The following is a 25,273-nucleotide window of genomic DNA, read 5'->3' on the forward strand; positions in this document are numbered from 1 at the left end:
CCAAACATCAAAACTACTCGCTTATATTACAGGTCTTTTCAAAAAGATTCCATTCCTGAAGTCTTCACTACCATGTATTAGATACAGGTGTGTGACAATGGACTTGTGCACTGTGAATGGGGACTGCTGACTGCTGGTCCAATAAACTATAAAAGTTTGATAATATTCTATAAGGAACTTTAATAATTTGTTTTAGATCAACTTATATTCACACACACACACACACACACACACACACACACACACACACTTTTTTGTGTCTGTGAGACCAGTAGCTGGAGCCCGACTTGGCCTGAACTGGGCTCTGTGCTGCCTCCCACGACTGACTGAAGTCACAAGGACAGATCAACCTATGTCAGTGTATTACAAAACCTAAAATGGGTATGAAGATAAATATTTGAGATTTATAATTTAGGATAAATTATCAGCTGGCTCAATGAGAAAAGCAGCTAAAACAATTTCTAAAAGCCACTCTTAATTTTTCATTAAAGAATGTGAAAGTGTTCCCTGGCTTGTTTTCCTTATTTTATACTATTCTGCCACATAAACTCATTCCAGACGCAAGTGTGTGAGAGGTATTCACCTACATGTACCAATGCAAAGGAAAAATGCTCCTTTGTTCTCATCCTGCCCATATCTTGACATGCTAGGGAAATTTCTGCTGTTTAGGTGGCAGTCCTTTCAAATTCACATGCAAAGATAACATTTGTGAAAGAAACTAGCCTATGGAATTGGTCTTCTGATACAAGTGGCAGATTATACACAATACAATACATGTATGTATTATATACATAATACAATAACAAATAAATAACAATATAAGAATAAACTGTTTCATGTACCTACAACTGTAAACCTACTTCTGCCTACTCCATTTATTTTTAGAAATAAATATCTTCCTATAGAAATAAAATGATACTTTCATATGCACTTGGTTATTTACCTGTAAATATGAAATATATACTTAAAATTACTCAAGTCATGTCTAAACTATATAAAATAGTTTTCTTACAGAACAAATTTTTACATAAATTATTAATGCACCAAAAAGTCTTCTGAAACTAGAGTATACTAATTTGACTAATTTTAAAAAGTATAAAAATAAGCAAGACGAGAGAATTCAGATTGTACAAACTAAAATTATTTCTACATCTCCAATTTAAAAATGCATTTTGGAACATGCATATCTTAAAATAGATACATGCACATAATAAAATTTATAAGACAAATTCAAATGGAAAAGTATTTATAGATGTCAAAAGTATTTGTAATGTTGGAGATCATTTATAGAATATAAAATGACAGAAAACAGTATTCACATTTGCAGGCCTTCTAAGTAGTTAATTGTATTTTACTCTTTCTTGATAAGTATCCTACTATGCATAAAAGACATCTGATTACTCTATTCCCTGGTATTATCCTTATACTTAAGATTATACCTAATTGCTGCGTGGAATGAATGATACCTGGCAATAGCCTATACATCCTCTCTTCCCATAGTGGCCAGCAGAGCTGGCCCTCAGTAGGGATGAGCAGCTGGTAAGAGCCAACACTTCACTCCCAGGAGGATTTCTTTGACCTCCCCACTTTCTCCCTCCAGCTACTGCCTCCCTTCTCTTTCCCTTTAGAGCAAAACTCTTTGAAAGAGTTGGACATACTCGTTGACTCCAATTTCTTTCTTTCCAGTTTATCCTGAATCCATTTTATGATGTTTCATCCCCATCACTACATTGAAACTGCTTATCAAGGCCACCAATGACCTTCTTGTTAAATCTAATGGTCAATCATCAGTCCTGAAGCACTCTGAACTATCAGCAGCATTGGACACAACTAGGCATTGCTCTCCTCCTTGAAACATTTTTATTTTTCATTTGACTTCCAGGACACAACATTGCCTGGTTTTCTTCCTACTTCATGGTCTGCTCCTTCTCATTCTTTGCTCACTCCTTCTCATCTCCTTAACTTCTTAACATTAGAATGCCTTGGGATCCTTGTAGAGCTTCTTGTCTCTACCTAAACTCACTATCTTGGTAATGTCACACAGGCTCATAGCTTTAAATATTATGCATATGCTAATGCTCTCTAAATTATGTCTTCAGCCCAAGCCTGAAGTATGAAACTCCAATCTCTGATATCTTATTTCCTACTCACCTCTCAGGAGTATCTAAGAACCATCTTAATCTTAAGTTCAAAATTAAACTTATTTTCCCTCATGCCTCCTTTTGAAGTTTTGCCTACATGTGTAAATGTCAGCTCCGTTTTCCAGTGGGACAGGACCAAACTCTTGCAGTCACCCTGGATTTAGCCTTTTCTCTCACAACACATGTCCCAACCGTCACCAAATCTGTCAGCTCTAGCTTCATACTATATCTAGAATTCAATAAAATCTTGTCAAAATTTTGCAGTGACATCTAAACTGGTCTCCCTGTTTCCATCCTTCCTCCTTCAAACTAATCAGGACATAGCAGCCAGAATGACTCCGTTCAAACCTTCTAATCAGAATAAAACCCCCAGTCTACGGCCATACCACCCTGAATGCGCCCGATCTCGTCAGAATAAAACCCCCAAATCCCTAACATGACCTACAAAGACTACGTGACATGGCTTTCTGTTATCTAAGACTCCATATTTAACCACAGTCAAACCTCAGTTCTCAACTGTCTTGGTTCTTCAACAATTCAGTTCTCAACCAAGTTGTTCATGGAACAATGTCTCAGTTCTCTAATAAAACTTCAGGTCTTGATTTCTACCCAACAACCCTTTCATGCTGATACCTGTATGATCAGTCACACATCTCTCGGGAGGCAAACAAAAGAGATATGATTTTCAAACAAATCACTTCTCAAACAGTTTTCTGGAATGAATTATGTTTGAGAACTGAGGTTCCACCCTATTCTCCCTAGCTGACACCCCACTTTAGCTACCCGGTCCCTCTTATCTTGCAAAAAGCCAGCCATGCTTTAAACTCAGGGACTTTATGTTTGTTTGTCCCTCAGCCTAGAACACTCCTCCCAGACATCATGTGCATGTTCCTTCATTTCCTTCAGGTATTTACTCAAATGGTATCTTCTCACTGAGTACTTCTTTGGGCCCTACCCAAAACTTCTACAATGCTGCCTATTTTCCCTTTCAGTTTCATTTTTCTCCTTAGCCCTTATCACTATCTAACACATCATATATTATAAAATAATTATTTATTTTGTTTACTGACTGTCTCCCTAGACTCTAAGTTCAATGTGGGCAATGATTTCTATTTATCTTGTTTGCTACAGTAGTAACTCAAGTACATGGGGGCACGGGGAGCAACAATTTCAGTTCTCATTTATCACTGAATGTTGTCAGCATTCTTGGCCAATGGTTCTCAAATTTTAGTTTGTAAGATTCATCTGTTAAAAACAAAACAAACAGGAAGAAAACATAAAGGATTTTTAGCCCCGCACCTCCATTCCCAAGAGTTTGGAGGTACTAGGAGTGGGCGCTTCCATTACTGGTGTAATTAGTGCACAGAACACACTTGGGGAAACATCGTGCTTGATCTCCGCCCTCTGGACGTCTTGCAAATCTCTGGTGGTGACCATATTCCAAAAGAACAGGAACAGGCAAATTATGACTCATGGACCAAATCTGACCCAACAATTGTTTTTGTAAATAAAGTTTTATTGGAACAGCCATGCTTAACTGGTTTATGTGGTGCTTATGGGTGCTTTCACACTACAACACCAGAGCTGAGGAGTTGTGACTTCAAAGCCCTCAGAGCCTGAAATATTTACTGTCTGGCTTTCACAGTTTGTGGATGCTTGATGGGTTATTCCTGAACACTGTGTAGTGACAAGTCATTTTTTTTAAAAAAGAAGAAGACAAATCTATCCTACCTCTATAGGGAACTTATAATATTCCTTCTTTAATTTCTGGAAAAAAAATTGACCATTTTTATTTCTGTAACCACCATTAGACAAAAATTAAATTGTATTGTAAATACCCTTTGCATATCTGTAACTTGGTGCAAACATGTATTTTCCCCCACGAGACTTTAATAAAAACTTGAGCATTCTGAAGAAAATTTTCAATTAGATATGTTTTACAATAAATTAAATTTCTTATAATTTCTTGAAATTACAAGAAAAACTGTAATTTCAAATTATTTGAAAAATATATTAGCTCTTATCACAGATATAATAAAAAATGTGATATTTTATTGTTTCATTTGAATATCTTGACACCTTTAGCTTAATGACACATTTAGCATGAAAGTAAAAGGAAAACCAGTAACTGTCTAGAATGGTCAAGCTAACTTTTTACCTAAATACTAATTTTGACAAAGAAATAAAAAAAACCAGAAGGGTTTCTAAGAGAAAACAATTTCATTCCATCTTAATAGGCAAACCTAAGTAAAGTCTCTGGACCCCTGACACGCCCTCGTCTGCTCTCTGTCCAGCTAGTCACTGCTGCAGGCCTTCAGTCGTTTGAAACTGCATTTTTTTAAAAAGCTCACTTAGTTACTCAAGCTGAGCAGTTTTAATTTGTTCTAATAGTTGAGGCCAGAAAAACTATTACCACGACTGCAGGAAAGCATTATCAAAGCCAGCAGCTGCCAGGCACCTTTATTTTTTTCAGGCTGCTTTTATCTTTATACTAGAGAAAGGCTCATTCTACTTTTAATATTTACAATCTCTTTTCTTTAAAGACTCAATTTTACATTTCTAAGAAAATTAAACTTAATTTTTATTTCTTGAACTTTGATAAATAAGTAACCTTCTCTACCTCCATTCTCTAAATCATGGTGTATTTAGTTCTAAGAAATACTATTTTTAATGCTTGAATTTTTAAACTATATATAGATCGTAGTAGATGGTATAATTAGGTAAGTAAGTTCTGCTTGAGATTTTCCAGATCGTATTTATTTAAACTAAGAAAAGACTAATCTACTTCTGGTCAAGATGGTAGTACAGGTAAACATGGCTTGGACCCTCACACAATCACATCAGAGTTACACCTAAATTACAGAACAACCATCACTCAGGAACATCGGAAACTGAGTTGAAAGGAAGTCTGACAATTACAGAATTAAAGAAACACATCCATCCAGACTGGTAGGATGGGCAGAGATGTGGAATGGGCTGGTCCCATATCCACGTGTGGTGGATAAAAATTGGGATGGGATATCTTAGGGGTGAGGAGTCCAAATACCACACCAGGCCCCTCAGCCAAGGGTTCCAGTGCAAGGAAGGTTAAGTTCCCACAACTTCTGGCTGTAAAATCCAGTGGGAATTGAGTCAGTGGAAGAAACTTCTGGAGTCCCAAGCAATTCCTCTTAAAGAACCCACACATAGACTTAGACTCACTTCCTCTGAGGTCCAGCACCAAGGGAGCAGCTTGAATGGCACCAGTGGCATACTGGGAGAAACTGAAATGTCTGGCACTAAGGTAAGAGCTGGGGGACAGCTTTCTCCCAGAAAGAAAGGTAGGCAGAGCCCATTTTCCCTTTTCTGAACTCTCTCCCCATGGAGCCACACAGCCACAGAACTGGCAGGGGGATACCATATCTGCAGCTCCATCAACTCAACACTGTGTCCTCCACTCTGGAGATACCCTGAGGCTCTGTCACACTCAACTTACAGTGGTTAACAGTGGCTTTTCCATATGAATGGCTGGTCTTGCTTCACCCTTCACAAATTCCTAAATCCTTTCAGAGAAGCAACAGTTGGCCTCAGTGAGCCCCTAGCCCCTATACCTCTCACTAAGTGGCCCTAGGTACAGCACTAGTAGCAGACAGCCTAGAGTCACAGCTTAGCTTAGCCTCGGGAATGCCAAGCCCAGCACAAGTAGCAGCCATTTTAGATTGCTTTATAGCTCATGCAGCGGGGGCCATGGCCAGAACACAGGTGGGGGCAACACAGGCCTGCCCCTCCTGGGAAACCCTAGGGACTACACACCCAGTAGACAGCTATTGCCCATATATAGCTGATCTTCCATGGAGGGTGGAGGTTGGTGGTCAGTGGTCAAAGACATTCCTTGCAGCTAACTGGCCTGGGTAAATCCCTCGCATTGATCTGCCAACAAGACTCAGCCATAAGAGGAAAGTATACTCAGCCCACAAAGGGTGCACCTTGAGTATCAAGCTTGTGTGACACAGGGGGTGCTGCCACCGGACCCTACAGGACACCTACTACATCAGGTCATGTTACCAAGACAGGGCAGCTCTACCTAATACATAGAAACAAACACAGGGAGGCTGCCAAAATGAGGAGACAGAGAAACATGGCCCAATGGAAAAAAAAACCCAACAGATCAAAACTCCAGAAAAAAAAACAAAACAAAAGGGAGACAAGTGATCTACCAGATGCAGTGTTCAAAACACTAGTTATAAGGATGCTCAAGGAATTTGGTGAAGATACCAACACCATAAAAAAGATCCAGTCAGAAATAAAGGATACACCAACTGAAATAAAGAACAATTTTCAGGGAAACAACAGTAGAGTGAGTGAAGCCCAGAATCCAATCAATGATTTGGAACATAAATAAGCAAAAAACAACCAATTAGAACAAGATGAAGAAAAAAGAAACCCCCCAAACCCCACCAAAATTGAGTTTAGTGTAAGCAGCCTCCAGAACAACTTCAAGAAGTCCAACATTCACATCATAGGGGTGCCAGAAAGAGAAGAGAAAGAGCAAGAAATTGGAAATGTATTTGAAAAAAATAATGAAAGAAAATTTCCCTAATTTGGTGAAGGAAATAAGACATGCAAGTCCAGGAAGCACAGTGAGTCCCAAATAAAATGAATGTAAAGAGGCCCCCTCCAGCACACATCACAACTAAAATGCTGAAAGTTAGAGATAAAGAGAGAATCTTAAAAGCAGCAAGAGAAAAGCAGTTAGTTACCTATAGGGGAGTTCCTAAAGACTTTCAGCTAATTTCTCAAAAGAAACTTTGCAGGCTTAAAGGAATTGGCAAGAAATATTCAAAGTTATGAAAAGCTGAGACCCACAGCCAAGATTGCTCTACCCAGTAAAGATATAATTTAGAACTGAAGGGAAGATAAAGAGCTTCTCAGACAGGAAAAAAATAAAGGAGTTCATCATCACCAAACCATTACTATATGAAATGTTAAAGGAACTTATTTAAGAAAAAGAAGACAATCAAAACTATGAAAAATAAAATGGCAATAAATACATATGTATCAACAATTGAATCTAAAAAGCAAACTAAGCAAGTAAGAAAAACAGAGACAGAATCATGGGTATAGAGAGTGTTTTGATGGTTGCCAGAGAGGAGGGGGATACATGGGAACTGGTGAAGAGGTGAGGGGATTAGAATTACAAACAGGTAGTTACAGAATAGCCATGGGGATGTAAAGTACAATATAGGAAAAGGAGCAGCTAAAGAACTTACATGCATGACCATGGACATGAACGATGGTGTGAGGGTTGTCTGAGGGAGTGGGGGGTACTGGGTGGAGGGGAGCAAAGGATGAAGAATTGGGACAACTGTAATAGCATAATCAATAAAATATAATTAAAAAATAAAATGCCAAAATTTAAAAAAAGATTCATCTTTTACTTTTTTTAATCTAAGATCAAAGATAGTATCTACCTCTTCTAGGGGGAAGGAAAGGGAGTTTTTCCTGAGGCTTGGATTTTTCCTAAGACTATTTTTACAACCAGCCATGGTCTGGAAGGGAAAGAGGAAAGACAACACACTGAAGGGAATAGAGAAGGCACGTGCACTATATGTATAAATAAGAGGGTAAAACAGGTGCCACTGATAATACAACAGTTGTATTCTGAAAGTCTGATTAGCATTTGCAGGGCAAATGGGCATACTTGGTTATGAAGGTACCATCAAAATGCAGGACTTACTTCCAATACGGGTTAAATATATCGACCTCTGGAAACATTTAACCAGAGCTTGCAAAAGCACTTATTTTTCCTTTTCACTTTCAATTGTTAGATCAAATAACCATTTTCCTCATTTTTGAACATTTTGATTTTTTCTTTTAAAATGTTAAGAATATTTATGTCTTTGCCTAAACTTTTTGTCTTTGTTGCTTTATGAAAGTGACTTATACTGAGCTTTTCCTAGTCAATAATAGCACCATGGAGAAAAGGGGACATATCTTTCTATTTTTTGTCCTTCTCATTGCGTTATTACTATGTCAAACATTAGGTCAGCTTGCTACATTGCAGTCTTGCTAAAAATAAAACCTCTGGAAAACATGCCCTGAACAAGTAGAGACGTCCGCGAACCACCGCTAGATGGCAAAGCAGCTTTACCATTGCCGACACGATGCCCACAGAGACTAGGCAGCTTACGAACTGGCTGCGAAGTGTTTCCTGCCCCATCAGAGGTGGGATCGATCAAGATTTTAAAATACAGATGGCCACCTTGGTTGGAAATTAGACTACTTGGTATACATTATCTTCAACAAGTATTTACTCATGTCAAAGCCTTAAATTGACAACCCAACATCAATACATTATTAGGTTTCAACAGTTTCAGTTAAGAAAACTAAAGATCCAGTGACTACAATACAGTAAATGTATCAAGATAAAAACCAAAACAAACTATAATATGATAAGGATGACAGAAGATTATGGAGAGTTCAGAATTAGATAGTTACAAGTATACCCCATATTAGGTATACACTCAAATATACCTATATCAGTATGTATTAAAAGATTATATTGTTTTTTATATAAAAGATAAAGATGTTTAGTGGAATGATAAAAACAAGATATAGTTTTCTTCTTAAAAGTTTTGTTGTGGTAAAAAGAAGAGAGGAGGAAAAAATAAAGTATTTTCACCCCTTTCTCCCAATTGTTCTTGGTAGAACAATTGTTCATTTTTAAAATGTGGGTACAAGTTATGGTAAGTTTATAAGAGAAGTTTCCTTGTTACTACAATCTATAAAATTATAAAACTTGATAAGGTAAGAGTTAATAGTTTTAATTCTTTGAAAACATAAAAAAGAGAACTTTATTTTATGCATTTTACTCAACTATTTTGATTATTATACATAAGTGAGAAGAAACTGTAATTGGCTCAAGGAACACTGCTGCCTAGTCAATGAAAATACAGGAATCAAACTTGACCTATCTGTTAGTAAGAATGCTATGAGAATACAAAACAGATTGATGCATAATTCAAACTTCTTAGTACCCAGCAAGGCTTCTGAATGAGTCTGCAGCACAGGGACAGGAGAGCCAGAGTTCAGACTGAGCTCTGAGCCCGCTCTGTGTGCCCGCATCACGGCACAACACTGTATCTTCTTCCACTAAGTCTGCCACACGAAGGTACAGGCTGCTGAACATTCAGGTTTGAAGCTTACTAGGCATTGAAGAAAGTTTCCCCAGTAGCAAGATTTCCCAACTTAAGAAAGCTGCTCTAAAATCATTCACCAGCCCAATGGTAGGTCACTTTGAGAATTTATAGCGTTTTATATACAAATTATTCCCTTACTTAAAGACTCCCAGTAAATAAATACATGTGACTTACTTTAAATGGCTTTATTTTACTAAACTGATACCTCCTTTTGCATGTCCAACTATTCCTGTTGATTTCACTTAATTGGTTTCCTATTCAACAACAAAAGCCCTCCCATTTTAATAAAAATGTCAAAGTTACAAACAACATTAATATCTGTCATAAATAAATAGACACTAGTCTAAAGCCCCAGGTTGGACTGGTTAACTGTGTGAGGTGTCAGTGACAGCCGCTCATTCTAGAGTTTAAGTCCATTGCTATTATTCAAATGCAGTTGTTACGAAATCACAGATTCAGTTTGTGATCCTTCCACTAGGTAATGTGTTTAAGTCCATACTTACATCACAAGTGTAGACTTGCATGCAATGTAAACAGGAACAAAGGAAGTACGTTTGTTTATTTAGGAGAACTATTTTAATGTATTTTTTATGATATGGTCATGTAGTGAGTGGAGCTCAGAACTACTGGATACAGTGTTTTATGTGCTAGTCACAAATTCTTCTTTCTTTATGTTCACTTATTCATTACATTCTATCAGGTTCAGTCCTCCCCTGCTGTAGTCCCAAGTAAGCTTTGCGCCTCTTCACTAAGAATGGGGATTGGAAACCACGCTCACACTCAGGGTAATTCCTGGACCTCAGTATCTCTCTGGAACTGGATTGGAAGCGGGTGTTAGAACTTAAATTGTGACTGTCTGTTGCTGCTTGTGCTCACAGAGGGCAACCAGTCTTCAAAAAGAGTGGTTAAGGCCAGGACCACGAGGAAGGGTGGCCCAGTCACAGTAAGAAATGGATGCTGGTATTTGGGTAATAACTTGGCTAGTCTGATCCCAAATGAGTACCGAAAGGTACTCATGTGTTATTTCTTTTAAAAAAGTCTGATAGTTTGAGTTTTTCAATATTTCAGACAAGTATTTCCAGGGAGAGCGGCCATATTTCAGCCAGGTGAATAGGGGAAGGGTATTTGGGATTAGCTGGAATGGCCTCCCTGGGTAGCAGAATGGCATGTATCAAACTGGAACATATCTAAAACTTTTTCTACCTCTCCTCCTTCTCAAGTTGGATAAAGGCATTAAAATTTTCCAGAGGCCCAAAGGAAGAACCTCAGATTTCATTCTTGACTCCTCCAGCTCTTTTTCTTCCATCCCTAATCTGGTTAATCCACTGAGGCCTATCAAGTGTAACTATGAATTGCTTCTTCCTTTCCAATCCCACTGCCACGGCTTTGAACACGTGCACACACTCTGTCCCTTGGGCTGCTGTAATAGCCAACCGGCTGATACCCCTGCATCCAGTCTCTGAGATGGATGCTGCTCCTTCTGTTTATCTTTTAAGTGTCAGTGGTTTTGGAGTTGTCTTGTATATCTTTTACTCTCTTATTCTGTCACTTTCTCCCTGGACAATTAATCTACCTCTGTGGATTCCAGTGCCCTTAATATGATGACAATCCTGCCACTTTTATCTCTAGCCTAGATCATTGTTTTAGGCTTTAAACCTGTAAATTCATTGCTTAACGGGTATCTCCTGGAGGTCCCACAGGAACCTCATCTGTCCCACCTCAACCCTACTCCTCATCCGTGGTCCTTATGTCAGAAAATGAAACCTCCATCCGTCCAGGTGAGAGCCAGAAACCAGGATATTATTTCTGAATTCTTTTACTCATAATCCCACACTTATTTGTCACTCAAATCTGTTCATCTTTCTCGATACCCACTGTCACTGCCTTACTTCAGGCCATCATTAAATGTCCCCTGATTGCTGCAACAGCCTCCTAAACATTCTCCGTGCCTTCAGACTTGTACCTCTGCAATCCTGGCTGCACATTGCAACTGCACTGATTTTTCTTAAAAGTCAAGTATGAACATGCCTCTCTCCTGCTTAAAATCCTTCCACAGCTTACTGCTGCCCTTTAGATCAAGGTAGAAATGCTTCACTAATCTACAAGGCTCCTCCAAGTTCTGGACACTCAGCACTAGCCCCTGCCCCTTTAGTTAATTAAGCTACAGTTTTACACTTGGTCTTTCTGCTTTCCATTCTGGGTCTTTGAAATTTTTTTCCCTTTTTGAAATATTCTTTCCCTCTCTCCCTGCCTCCTTTGCCAAATGCATCTTTAGATGCCAATGCGGATTTCATTTATTATTTCTCTGAAATGCCCCTCCCAAGATTGGGTTTGGTAGCCTTCTGATCTGCTGTAACAGCACACTACTCATTTAATATAGCCACTTTTGTTTGTACTTGAGTTGCCTTTTCTCTCTCTCATTACCATCCCATGAGTTTCTTGAGGGAAGGGACTTTATGTTAAATTGTGTCACAGGTGCCTAACAAAGCCTGAATCCACTCTGTAGTTTGAATTCAGGTCACTGCCCTTCTTAATGATCTCTGACAGCTCTTACATGCCTACCGAAAAAAGACTCAACTTCCTAACATGGCCTATACGGCCCTTCTCAATATGCTAGATGACATCTTCCCAACTTCATGTCCAGGAACTCCTGCCTACTCTTCCTCTACTCTGAATGCATTACTCTGAATACCACTGCACAGGGTCATTCTGATGCCTTCACACTTTCGCTTCTACGGTTCTCTCTTTCTGGAATAGCATCCCTTTGCTGGTTTCCCTGAAGAACTTTTTCCAAAGCACTCTGAGCTCCAATTCAGGCAGACTCAATAGCTCTCTTCTAAGTCATTACAGAACTTTACATTTTACGCAGTTCAAGCACTTATCTTGTCGTACCATAGATACTTATTTTTAATATCTCCCCGGCTAGACAATGAACTTCAGGAAGATACATAAAACATATACTAATTTTTAGATGTTTGCAACAGTGCCTGGCACCTAGTAGTATTCAAATATTCAACATATTGAAATAATTCAAACAAATTTAACCCTGTTTCAACTACTATTTTCAAGATTAAGGCAGAAGGCAGGTAAAGGAAGAAGGGTTCATTATACAAAGTGTAAAACTGAAAATGTGCTGGTTTATACACTTTGTGTAACCCTGGAATCCAGCGTCCTACTCCAACCGTCCCCTTTATTAAAAAAGTGCCCCCTAGAGAGTTTGCTTCTACGAACTCTTACAAGTAAACGCTTCTGATTGACTTACTAAGTCCAGTGTATCTTTGGCTAGAGAAGTAAAAGAATGAGGAAAAATAAAATGAGCTAGAAATGTTTTATGAGTAATGATCAATCATGAACTTTAAAAGTTAAATTTAATGACACAAGACCAGAAAGCCTGGCTGTGGATCCCGGCCCTGATACTTTCTGACTTTGTACAAACCACTCATTTATCGAGCTTTGGCTTTTCCAACGGTGCGATGGAAATGATAATAATGCACACTTTGCACCTAGGGTTATCGTAAGAATTAAGGGTTTATATATGTAAAACATTTAGAACAAAGCATGGCATAGAGTAAGCAGTTATTGTGTCGGTTAGTATTATTATAACATATATTAATTCCTGTAATGCCTTCCAACTCTAGTTTTTAACTCCTAAGTTCTTCCTAATTTTTTCAAAGGGTGTTACAAAATTAACTATGTAGTTTAAAAAAAACCCTTAGAATCTTTGTAGGTTTAGGTTAGAAAACTGTCAGAATTAAGATGTGGATGCAATAAAATTAAAAAGGGGTGTGCTAAATGACTACTATCATTGCTAAAATATATGGTCTTGTTGGATTTTTTTAAATACTAACACACATATATTAAAATCTGATTTTAAAATGTGATATAATGATATTAATGAAATTCCACCTTAAAAGCCACAAAGATGATTCTCAAATATTTTGATATAGCCTGTAATCTTCATAAAGAAATAGGTTATGATTTTGCCATATTTTAAAAGTACAGCCAAATCTTGATTATCATTAGTCTCTGGAGATATGGATAGCTCAGATATTTAAAATCTATATACCATTTCAGAACTTCATCATTAGCCTTTTCTCCCACCAAATCTTTACCACAGTTAATTTAATGGGCTAATTTTCATTCCAACTCTTTTCTTACTTCTTGAGCAATGAAACTGCAAGCTAAAAAATGAATAAAAATTTGATAACAATACAGGAAGGAAGGGCTAATCTATATACTAAATAACCAGTCTCTGAATAATCAAGAGTTGGCTGCACAGCATTATGTTTACCTTACGAATAAAAATAGCCTCATTCTCCTTTATATCTTTAAATAAAATCAAACAGGAGTTCCTAGGCCTTAACATTCCTAGTTGGAGTTTCTCTGAGTACCTGAAAGAACCCTGGTGGTACAGGACCTACTGGCATGCCATCTCCTGGGGGAATGTTTCCTAGCACTGGGCTGGGAGCTGCTGCAGCACTCTGCAAAGAATAAAGGAGAGACAAACCTATATCATTACAGAGCAGGCACAAAACCAACGACTGGTGATCATGGTGGGGGGGAAGCTTCTCATTCCCGGGAACGAAGGTTGGCAATTTTCCCCGCTACAGAGGTAAATTAAGATACAACAGTTAGTTTAGTATATGAGTAAGTTATTTGGTTTAAACAGGTCTCTTTACACTTTTTGAAGTCACAAAACTTTAATAAGATGTTATATTTCAATGATATATAAAAAGCGAGTAATATGACAAAATGATAAAAGTTGAAGCAAATCCTTTAAGGCACAGGCGTCTTTTAAGTGGCAACATCAGTAACAGCAGGTATATATGTAAGTAGTAAGTCTGACCTTGGGAGAGGTAGGAGTTGGAAAAAGGACTCTCTTTTTTAGGTTGCACTTTTCTACGTGTCATGACAAGTATAATCAACTTTCTGCTTACAGGTGGCAACACACATTATTTATTCCCTTTCTGATAGACTACAATGGGTAGCCAAAATACAATTGATACCAAAAATAAAACAGTGAATATAAAAAAGTAATTAGGAGACTGAACAAGAGAAAGGAATTAGACTTGGAGAGATTACTTTCATGTAAACATTATGAAAAATAATCAGAATGAAAAATTCAAAGCCTACTCCACTCACAATTTCATGCAATCCTGGGGCTTGGTTATGTAGGAGTGAGAAAAACTTCGGGTTTAGACTCTTTTAATCAAATCAAAGTTTTAGACTGAATTCTTACATAGAACAGTAATGGATACAGCTGTTCTACAAGCATGGGTTTCATCTCTCAACCTGGCCAGACATATCACAAACACTGAGAGCTGTTGAGAAGGACCCAGAAATATGCTAAAGACAGATGAGTACCGATCCACCAGCTCTGCTCTGAAGGGAACTCAAAACAAACCCTGGATCTACTGTATCTGTTTAATCATAGTCAGAACGACTACCAAGCATTAGTTGCACTGGATTTGTGTGAATTTCCGCTAGAATACCATGGAAAATCCTTTATTATGCAATACATCCCTAATTATTTAGTGCTGATTTTTATCTTTCTGCTAAAAAAAGAAAAACATACAAATGATGTGTCTTTAAAGCATTTCTTCTAAGTAAACGGAATACATAAAACTTCTGGGAAAATGTAAAAATATTATTGAAAGTGTTTGTCTCTTTAGTGACTTAATTTCTATGCTTTTAATATATACTTTCAGATATGTATTTTCAAACTGCTCTTAAATAATTTATTTTATCATGTGACTTAAATTTCACAGACTTTTTTTAGAGTGACACCTTTACTTTTAAGTTTTTATATCATCCCAAATCAGTAATATAATTTTACCGATTTTTTATATATCCAATATATTAAATTTGGTGTTTTCAAATAAACTTAATTAGGAAACAGTTATTTGCTTTCCCAAGGATATTCAAAGTGAACTTTAAAGAGTCACCATAAAATCTTTCTTCACGTTGCTGTGTATTTATCTGTTAGTCTGTGTGGTCATTTCCTTTCCTGCCCTTTTGTGATTACATTATTCTACCCTCTAGCATGGCGTATGTCAATCTCTGCTCCTTCCTCTTTTTGTGTTATTTATTTTTCCCTTGCATGTATGCCCGGGGCCATTTTTCACTTTCTTCTTTCCCTTAAATACTATTATATAATTAAATTTAAAAATATTTTTATTTTATAACTCCTTAGTTCTGAATTTAAGGATACAGAAGTATCCTGTGTGTAATTTCTCTTCTTAAATGCATATCTGAAATAAAAGCTAAAAGAGTTCTTACTTTAGCCTTAGTTGTCAATAGTGACCTTCAGTAGGAAGAAAAAGTTGTATATACTTCTGTACGGAGGCTTGAAAACCATGGGCACACAACAAAATTTTGCTTGTAATAAAATTAGGATGCAATTGCTTGCTAAACAAAATTAGCATTTATCAAGATACTATATGTTAAATAACTAATAGTTTTGTTTACTAAGGATGTTAGAGAACCAGTTGCCTAATTATATATTGGGGAATTAAGGTAGAAAGTCTATATTAAGTGGAATAGGAAAAACATTTTAAGTATATAAAATTGTGAGGGTAATAATAAAGAACTAATATAGTGATACAATTATTAGAAACTGAAAGAGGATGAAAGGGATGAGTAGGAAGAGATGACAAGAAATACTGATTTTTATTATGAGGTCATTTGTACTTTTTGAAAGCCACTCCGAGGTACTTTTTTGAGAAACATTTCAAATGATAATAGTACTTCTCAAAACCTTTATCTTTTTCACCCAGCCCCCCAAACCTCCTCCTCTCTAGCAACCATCGGTCTGTTCTTTGTATCTATGCGTCTGTTTCTGTTTGGGGTATTCATTTATATTGTTGTTTAGATTCTACATGTAAGTGATGTCATATAGCATTTGTCTTTCTCTGGCTGACTTGTTTCACTTAGCCTAATACCATCTAGGTCCATCCATGCTGTTACAAATGGAAAAATTTCATTCTTTCTTTTTTATGGCCCAGTAATATTCCATTGCATATTCGTGCCACAGCTTTTTTATCCACTCATTTATTGATGGGCATTTGGGTTGCTTTCATATCTTGGCTATGGTAAATAGTGCTACAGTAATATAGGGATAAATATATTCTTTCAAATTAGTATTTTGGATTTTTCAGATATACAAGGAGGGACTCCAAAAACTTGGAATTTACTCACAAAAAATGTGTATTTATTCTTACATGTTTAAACTTTAGTCACCTTCAAAGTACTCTCTGTTTGATGCAATACACCTATCAAGATTTTTTTCCTCTGCTTAAAACAGTTTTTGAACTTGTTGACTTTGATGCCTTTTAGTACTTCTGCTGGTTTTGTTTCACCTTGTCCACATTGGCAAAATGTTTCCGTTCCCCTTTAAGGACATTTTTTACCCAGGGAAACAAAAAAAAAGTCACTTGGGGTGAGATAGAGTGTATAGGGAGCTTGGGGTATGAAGGCTATGCTGTTTTTGGTCAAAAACTGCTGAATAGTCAGCATGGTATGTAAATCACCCATCACAAAATGGGCAAAGGTGTTGAGACTTGAAAATAAATTCACTGAAGCCCAATTCAGCCTCTCACAACAACGCCAGCTGGGACACCGACACAGATGGGTTCCTAGAACACTCACCTAGTGGGGAAATCCTGTACTACAAGGGACCCACCCTCCCTAAGATAATTCTGTGTTGGGGGGGTCACCCCTTCTACACCCAGAAGCGGAATGACTGGATTACAAGGGTTAACGATTGGTAGCTAGAAATGAGTGACAGGAATGTGAAGTACAGCATAGAAAATATAGTTAATAATGTAATAACTATGTATGGTGCCAGTTGATTACTGAAAACCTTAAGGGGAACATCTTGTAATGTTTATTATTGTCTAACCACTGTGCTATAAACATGAAATTAATACAAAATAATACTAAATGTAAACTGTAATTAAAAATGTAATGAAATAAAAAATAAAATGATGATGGTAGGTAACTCCACAACTTTAATGCAAAGCACAGTTCAATATTTTAGCTGTTGGTTGAAGACATATTCTTAATCATACTAAGAAGTGTTTTTGTGCCTAGTATTCTAAAAACAATTTTCAAAGAATCAGGAATAAAAAAAGAATGTTTTGACTTTCCATATTTGATCGGTGTTATTTGGTTTTTCTTGTGGAAGCATGATATAAGTATTCATATACTGATAGTTTTCTTAAACTTAAACTACCATTGTGTTTCTGAGATAAGCTAGAATATCATGGGTGATCCTTTTAATAAGCTAATAAATTATATTTGCAAATATTTTATTCAGGACTTTATATTCTAAATATAGACAGCTTGAAAACATTCCTTGCTGTATTATATTTTTCAAGCTTGAACATCAGGATTATTCTATCTTCTCAAAATGAATTGGATGACAAACTGTCTTTGATAATGTTCTGAAGCAGTTTATATAATATTGTGCTTATCTGCTTTTTGAAAGTTAAAAAATACACAGCAGTAAAACTGCCTCAAAACAAAGATATTTCGAAAATAATTATGATCATTATCCTTTTTATATTTTCCACTTCTATTTGCTTCAATTCTATTCATTTACATTTTTCCCAGAGCACTTTGTTTCACTGAGATTTTTTAGTTTTATTTATGTACATGCTACTTGCACATACTTTAAAAGCGTCCTGTGTAGCAACTATAAGAGAATCTGCTGGGAGACTGCAAACATCTGTTTTTCCTTTCTCCCATGGTAACAGAACTGCAGCCAATTATTATAGGTTAAACGTACACACTGCCAGTTATATCAATAGCTATAAAATACGACCAAATGCTAGGACAAATCTACTCCCTGAAATTTAAGGTTAAATTAAATGCAGATATTTTTAAGTTTTAAAAAGAACTCTTATTTCAATTTAAAAAAGATTAAAAACATTTTAATTCTTAGACTATGAAAACCCAGTTTTTGTGTTTTAGAAATTCAGATCCTAGAAACAATCTAAAAATCATTTACATTATTCTTGGGCATTTGTTTGCATTGACTTTGCATTTGTTTGCAAGTTCATTTTTTAGCATCACATACTCTACCCCCACAGATTTTCAGTCACCCTCTGAAAATCTGGAGAACCAGCCTCACTGATTGTTGCAATACTTTTTTAGATCTGTTTAAATCACACGAAAAATATCTTTATGTTGCTTTCACAAAATCTTAATTATCCAGAGAATAGTATTCAACCTCTTAGGCTTCCAAAAGAGGGACACACCCAGAAATAGCCTTAAAAACAAAATCAAATAAGCAAAAACCAAACATCTGTGAAGAGGGGGCCCCTAAAAAGCATATAAATTGGCTAAGAGCTGGTGATCTAAATATTAGAGCTGATGTCTGCCGTAAAGAAGAGAAAGTGTGCTTTGATTAGCTGACAATTTCTACAAAATGGTAACTTTTTCACAGGGCAGCCAAGAAGCATAGGGAATTACAGGAAACAGAAGGGAAGCAGCTATTGATGCTAAAAAATGTTTTAAGTACAAGAGAAAAACCCTGATAAACACCGTGATGTCTTCATTCTTAAGAGTACTCTAGGAGGCAGACTTTAACTTAGTTGTTGGGTTTTAGGACTGTAGCCATGTTTCTGGGTTCGGAATTCAGGTTCCTTGAATTCTCTATTCAGTTTTAATCAGAAATGGTAAGTTTAAGAAAAAGGGCTGACATAAGGGATTTGTTTGGAGACCATTAAGTTCTAGGTGATATCTTCATATTTGTACATGCATCCCAAATATCAAGTGTTTCCTACATACATGGAGGAGCTATTCTCAGATCACAGATTCATTTTGATAGCAGATAATTTTGAACTTGATGTGAATACTCCCCCAAATGATGATTATGTGTTATTAAGAAAGCATATTAATAGCATATAAAATTTTCTGTTTAAAAATGAAATGGGATATTGATGACATTTTTATCATTCACATATTGTATTTATAAAGTTCAGCCCTCGGGAAGCATTTATTATCTTCATATGAATTTCAGACGCTGTGTAAATTGTTATTGGAGCAATAAACCTGCATTATGGCACATGGCCACACTACAGGCCAATGCGGTGTTTATCAGGCAATGTGAGAGCTTTCCCATTAAACACCCCTCCCGCACCCACAGACTAACGTTTCAGTCAAACAACAAAGTCACCTTCGGCGGTATTTCAAAATACCATAGTTTAAACAAAAACACAAGGAAAACTGTTAGGAATATTAATGTTGTGCCCTCTTTCACAAGCTTTTAACTGTTACAGATTCTAGTCATTACCCTTGCTTTTCCTTTTTTAACTCTATGGAAGTATTTATCTTTTTCCTACACTAATGATTCAATGTAAAAACCCCTGGGCTTCTACTTGTTTGAGAATCTAGGTATTTTAAGTACCCTTACTGGAACCCTGAAAGAGAAATTGGATAAGTCATCCTTCGGGGAAAAAAATGTCCCCTCTGTGGTTGGCAGGATGGCCACCCAAAGATATCCCTGCGGGCCTGTTAATGTGGTGGCCTCGACAAGCTGAGAGCAGCCTCAGGCTGACTCCTACAATGACAACCCCAAGCAACTGAATTCTGGCAACAACCTACACAAACTTAAAAGTAGATTCCTCCCAGAACCTCCTGGTAAGAACCAGCTGGCCCACACAGCTCAATGTCAGCCTTGTGAGACCTGGAGTAGAGAAACCAGCCAGTCAAACCAGAGTGACCTACAGAGCTGTGAGATAACAAACTCAAGTTGTTTTAAGCTGCTATACTTGTGGCAATTTATTATGTCAGCAGTAGAAAACTATTATAAAATACCTCTTTCCCAAAGTGATTATTTCACTTTGAAGGACACTTTTCATGGGGAATCAAGAAACTAGGGAACTCCATGGACCCTTAGAGGTGATTGCACTTGACCTGTGCACAGTACGTATTGGCTAATACCCTCATTGGGATTAAATCAACTGTCACTCTGATTAAAAATAAAAATATCTCCCAGCTTTAACAAAGCTTGTTTCTGTGATTTCCATGGTCTCACAATTATTTTGGTGGCTTTGAATTGTGCTGACATGACTCAGCTTTTTCCCTTCCACAGTGAAGAGTGGGGAAGCAACGGGAGGAGAACGGCACGCGCAGCAGCTCCTCCTCAGTTATAACTGCCTCCCAGACCTCTACCCCTGCTTTTCCTTCATTCATAAAGGAATAGAGCTTCCTAACAGAACTTTCTATGCATCCATCTAAACTTTAGCCAAGCTAATTCCTAGGGTAGGGAACATATAAAGACAACTGAAACCATAGTTTGGGGGTCACCACCACGTTGACTTTGCTAACCGTCCCTGTTCTGACCCTGCGCACTGATTCAAAGCGACTAGAATGCCGCATCAATCCTTGTGCCAAAAGACGGTCTGTTTCTTACTTCCATTTGCAGGGCTTCCACCCTTGGTTGCCATCTAACTAGGCATCTCAGTGTCTCAGAGACCAAAGCAAAACGTTCTGTGGAGTTCTTTCTTCATATTACTTCTGAGGGAATATGCTCTGCCACTAGACTGCTATTTCTACAGCTGAATTCTCGCTACTTGCAGTTGGACTCCCTCAATGCCAACAGTTCCCCTGTCGAGGTCTCCACTCATTATTTCTGGGCATGCCACCCCGGTGCATAGCATTTTCCATCTACAGAGCATTTCCATGACTCATTCTATACCATCCTAATGATGGCCACTGGCACAGGCCTCTGCCAGCTGGCTGCTATCAGTCTCCAAAATCTCCAAGGCAGATCTTCTAACCCGTCTTCACTTCCTCTCAATTGTCTGCTGCTGGGCCTCTCTCAATTGCTTACTCTCTCCTCTTGAAATGGCCTCAGAATCCAAGGCACACTCTTCTGATTTCAAGACCACAGAACCTCTATTTAAGTTTTTAAAATTTTGGCCACAGAACATATAATAGCCATGGAGGTATAGCTCTGTATCAATAGTGTGAATCATTGCAACATTTTGTTTGATTTTTCCACAAAGAAGTTAATTATTAGATATTCATCTTTTAAAAAGTCATATCCCTTATAAGTCAGTTAAATATGTATACAAAAGATACGGCTCCTCTGAAATATTCTTTTGAAATGTACAGCATTTTAAGGACAATAATTCTGAGTGTTTTTCCCTTTAATACATTGTTAGTATGAATCTGAAACACTATGTATCTAATATAAAAATTTTAAAAAGCTCTTAATTTTATCTAGAATAAATAGTTAAATATGCTTAAGTAGGTATTCTAATGGGCTTAAAAAGATATTTTAAATTATTTCACTATATCACAATTTTAGGATGATTCCCATACGAGATTAATTTTTAAAGTTTCAAACTTATTTAAAATATCTCAGATCTCCAAGAAGTTGTTATTATGGATAAAAAGAGAACGTGAAAGAAACTTGAGCAGAAATATTTCTATTTAGTTTTAAAAGACATTAGTTACTGCTTTCTTAAAAGTAGCATAACAGATGGATTATAAGAGACACAAAATGAAAACAGTAAGATAATAAATAAAAATACTCTGACTCCAAACTAGAAACTGGGCTAAGCCACTAAACAAGCTTTCTAAATCTTTTTTATTAATATAGAGTATAAATTCTGCTTACTTCTACTACTGGGTTTGAAACTAATTGCTGCCACAAGACAAATTAAAACATTACCATATGTTAGCACTTACAAATATACAGATTAAGGGATACCGGCAAAGGGTGCTTTTATATTTGTGTAATGTTTTGGTGGAGAGATAATCTAAACACACTTTAACGAAAATCCTAGACAGGAGCTATAAAAATACAGTTAACTAGACTTAAAAAAATGAGAAATTCATTAAACAATTGCTACTTTATGTTTGAACAGAGAAGTGAAGGGAAAAACAATTATGTTTAGACATTTATTTTAAAATTAAAATAATAAATTTCATTGGACAATGGTTGAGACACATTTGGCCAAACTTCATCCACCAGTTTCCCTAACCCAAACTACAATGCTCTATAGTCATCACTGGTGTTCACTCATAGGAAATCTGTAAGATATTATTTAGTCGCAGAGAAAGATGGTTAAGTACAGTTTCGACATAAAGAGCTGGTGTGACCGTTTTCTTAAACAAATGTGGCAAACCTTACATCACAAAGGAGCACAGGGCTCTGGAGCGGGCTGTCACTCCTAAAACACCTGGGATTTCCTCTTTCATAGCCGTCTGCCTTCAGACACCGGGCCACATTCTCTTACATATTCTCAAGATAAGAAATCTTTATCCTTATACAGTCCATTTACTTTTTGGAAGCATGCAAAATACACTGGGTATAGGTTTTTATGAATAGTGAATAATAAGAAAGAATAAAGAAGATTTTTAACTAAACATTAAAAAAAAGGACAGCTTTTACAAGTAAAGTGGCATTGAATTCAATTGCAATGCCATAAGTGATTCGACACTTACCTTAAGCAGTGATCACTAGAGTAAGTCTAGTAGTCGTCTGCCACCATACAAAGTTATTACAACATCATAGACTGTATTCCCTATGCTATACATTATATCCCTGTGAGTTATTTTATAACAGGACGTTTGTACCTCTTAATCCCCTTCAGTTTTTTGGCCCATCCCTCAAACCTTCTCTCCTCTGGCAGCCATCAATTTATTCTCTGTATCTAGGAGTGTAATTCTGCTTTGTTTTGTTCATTTGTTTTATTTTTTAGATTCCACATACCAGTGGACTCATATGGAATTTGTCTTTCTCTGTCTAACATTTCACTTAGTGTAACACCCTCTGGGTCCATCCATGTTGTTGAAGTTTTGAAAGTGAACATATGATTGAGATGTTTTAGCTTTTTTATTTTTTAAATCTTTGACTTCACAATTTTCATTCAATAGTGCACTTTTTAGCCAACAAATAGCTGTGTCTACTATCTATCCGATACTACACCAAGCAGACCTTATTCTTGCTCTCAGGAGTTTATAACCTTAGAGGGGGAAACAGACAATGACACACAAATTTATTTACCAATGTGATAAATACTAGAAAAAGAAAAGGGACAATGTCCTTCAGAGGGATACAAAATGTGTGCTAGAAGTAACTCTTCAGCTGAAAGCTGAAGAAAAAGTTGCTGATAAAGGGGCAAAAAAGAATTAAAAAGTAAGGCAACATAATTAAATTATACAAACTAAAAGAGTTAAGAAGACTCTAGGATGGGCAAGGGAGTGACCGAGTAGAAGAGACAGTATTAAGAAAGGTCAGTGGGGCTGAAACACAGTGATTCCAATATGTGACATGAGAGATGATTATAACTTTTATCACAGGATCAATATGAAGTCATCAAAGAGTTTTAAGACAGAATCATATGATCAACAAATCTATTATTTCAAAAAGATAACTCTAGTAGTACCCTTGAGAAAATGAAATAGTGGGGGCAAGAGAAGATTCCTTCTGAAGCAGCACAATGACAAGCTAAGCTGCTTGGGCAGCAACGGAGAAGAAATGTGGATGGATTCAAAATATGTTTCAGCCTTGGCTGGTGTTGCTCAGCCAGTTGGGCTTCGTCCTGTAAACCAAAATGCCGTGGGTTCGATGCCCACTCAGAGCACATGCTTAGGTTGTGGGCTCTGTTCCAGTCAGGGCAAGTATGACAGGCAACAGATCGATGTTTCTCTCCCTGTCTTTTCCCCTCCTTTCCCTTAAAGTCAATAAGCACGTTCTCAGGTGAGGATTATATATATATATAATAGAGTAGTATTTAGAGTTAGAGTAGTATTTACTAAATATCTTCTTAGAAGGTATTTCCAGAAAGGGAATTCCACACCCCTAACTTATTTAACAATATTATTGACCTTGTATTTTAAACTCTATTTTTCTTTTCACTTAATTTCTTTCCACTTAAGTCCTTCTTTTTAATTTTTCCTATATGACAGAGAAAACAATTGACTACTACCTTAGGTATGGACAATTAAAGCAATATATACCTTCACCAGCACATGACAAGTAAGAATTAATGGTTTCTGTTACACTTGTATAAATTCTATCGTAGTACCAACCATATTACTTTGGATTTTCTCTGTTCAGTCTGAAAATACTTAGTTCTTAAGGGCCAGGCCTATTTTCCTCCTGTGTATATGCAGTGCTTAGCAGTGCCTGGTGTGTGATTAGTTAAAAACTGAATGAAATGAATCTCTGCTATTACAATAACATGTTTTGGTTTTGACTGAGATAAATATTATATCACTTACAGGATTAAGTGACATATCTAACATATCTCATATGTTAAGTATTAAGTATCTTATATCTAACGTACCCAATGATATTTTATGGCAAGTTAGCTTATTAAGTTTCTAGAAGACAAACTTAGAAACATCGATACAGCTAATACTTGCTTTGCATTTTCTAAATAGGCCTGGATAGTGTTAAAGAACACCAAAGTGGTGTAAACTACAATGTACATGTGAGCATTCACTGTAGGTGATAAACATAACTCAACAGTGTTATTATACAGGAAAACTCAACTTATTTTTAGTATCATCTCAGCTGAATAGCAACCTGACTACTGTAAGATGACCACATAATTCATTTTCAAGATCAACTCTAATGTATGGTTGCCAATCACTTACAGCCATTAAGTTAACTTCATTTTATTTTACTTTTATTCATTCAGAAGACATTTTATTAAAAATCTACTAAGGATCCCTAGCTGGTATGGCTCAGTGGATTGAGCACTGGTCTTCGAACCGAAGGGTCATGGGTTTGATTCCCAGTCAGGGCAAATCCATGGGTTGCCGGCCAGGTCCTAGTAGGAGGGTATGTGAGAGGCAACCACACGCTGATGCTTCTCTCCCTTTCTTTCTCCCTCCCTTCCCATTCTAAAAATAAATAAATAAAATCTTTAAAAAAAAGAAAGAAAGAAATCAGGCTTCTTTAAAAAAAAAATCTACCGAGGAAAGGTT

General features: G+C 36.8%; 1 protein-coding gene across 5 annotated transcripts in view; it reads right to left on the bottom strand.

The window, feature by feature from the left end:
* SSBP2 (single stranded DNA binding protein 2) overlaps positions 1-25,273 on the bottom strand; it is a 249,637-nt gene that overhangs the window by 70,356 nt on the left and 154,008 nt on the right. For 3 of the 5 annotated variants that reach the window (XM_037032099.1, XM_037032102.1, XM_037032100.1), the window contains exon 5: positions 13,711-13,800. The exons of the other annotated variants lie outside the window; for them this stretch is intronic. In XM_037032099.1, the coding sequence (XP_036887994.1) occupies positions 13,711-13,800 (90 nt within the window). The remainder of the gene's footprint in view (positions 1-13,710; positions 13,801-25,273) is intronic. 5 annotated transcript variants of the gene reach the window in all.

The sequence above is a fragment of the Sturnira hondurensis genome, unplaced genomic scaffold (genome assembly GCF_014824575.4).
Source record: "Sturnira hondurensis isolate 20B ecotype Veracruz unplaced genomic scaffold, ASM1482457v3 Scaffold0021354, whole genome shotgun sequence".
NCBI classification, from domain to species: Eukaryota; Metazoa; Chordata; class Mammalia; order Chiroptera; family Phyllostomidae; genus Sturnira; species Sturnira hondurensis.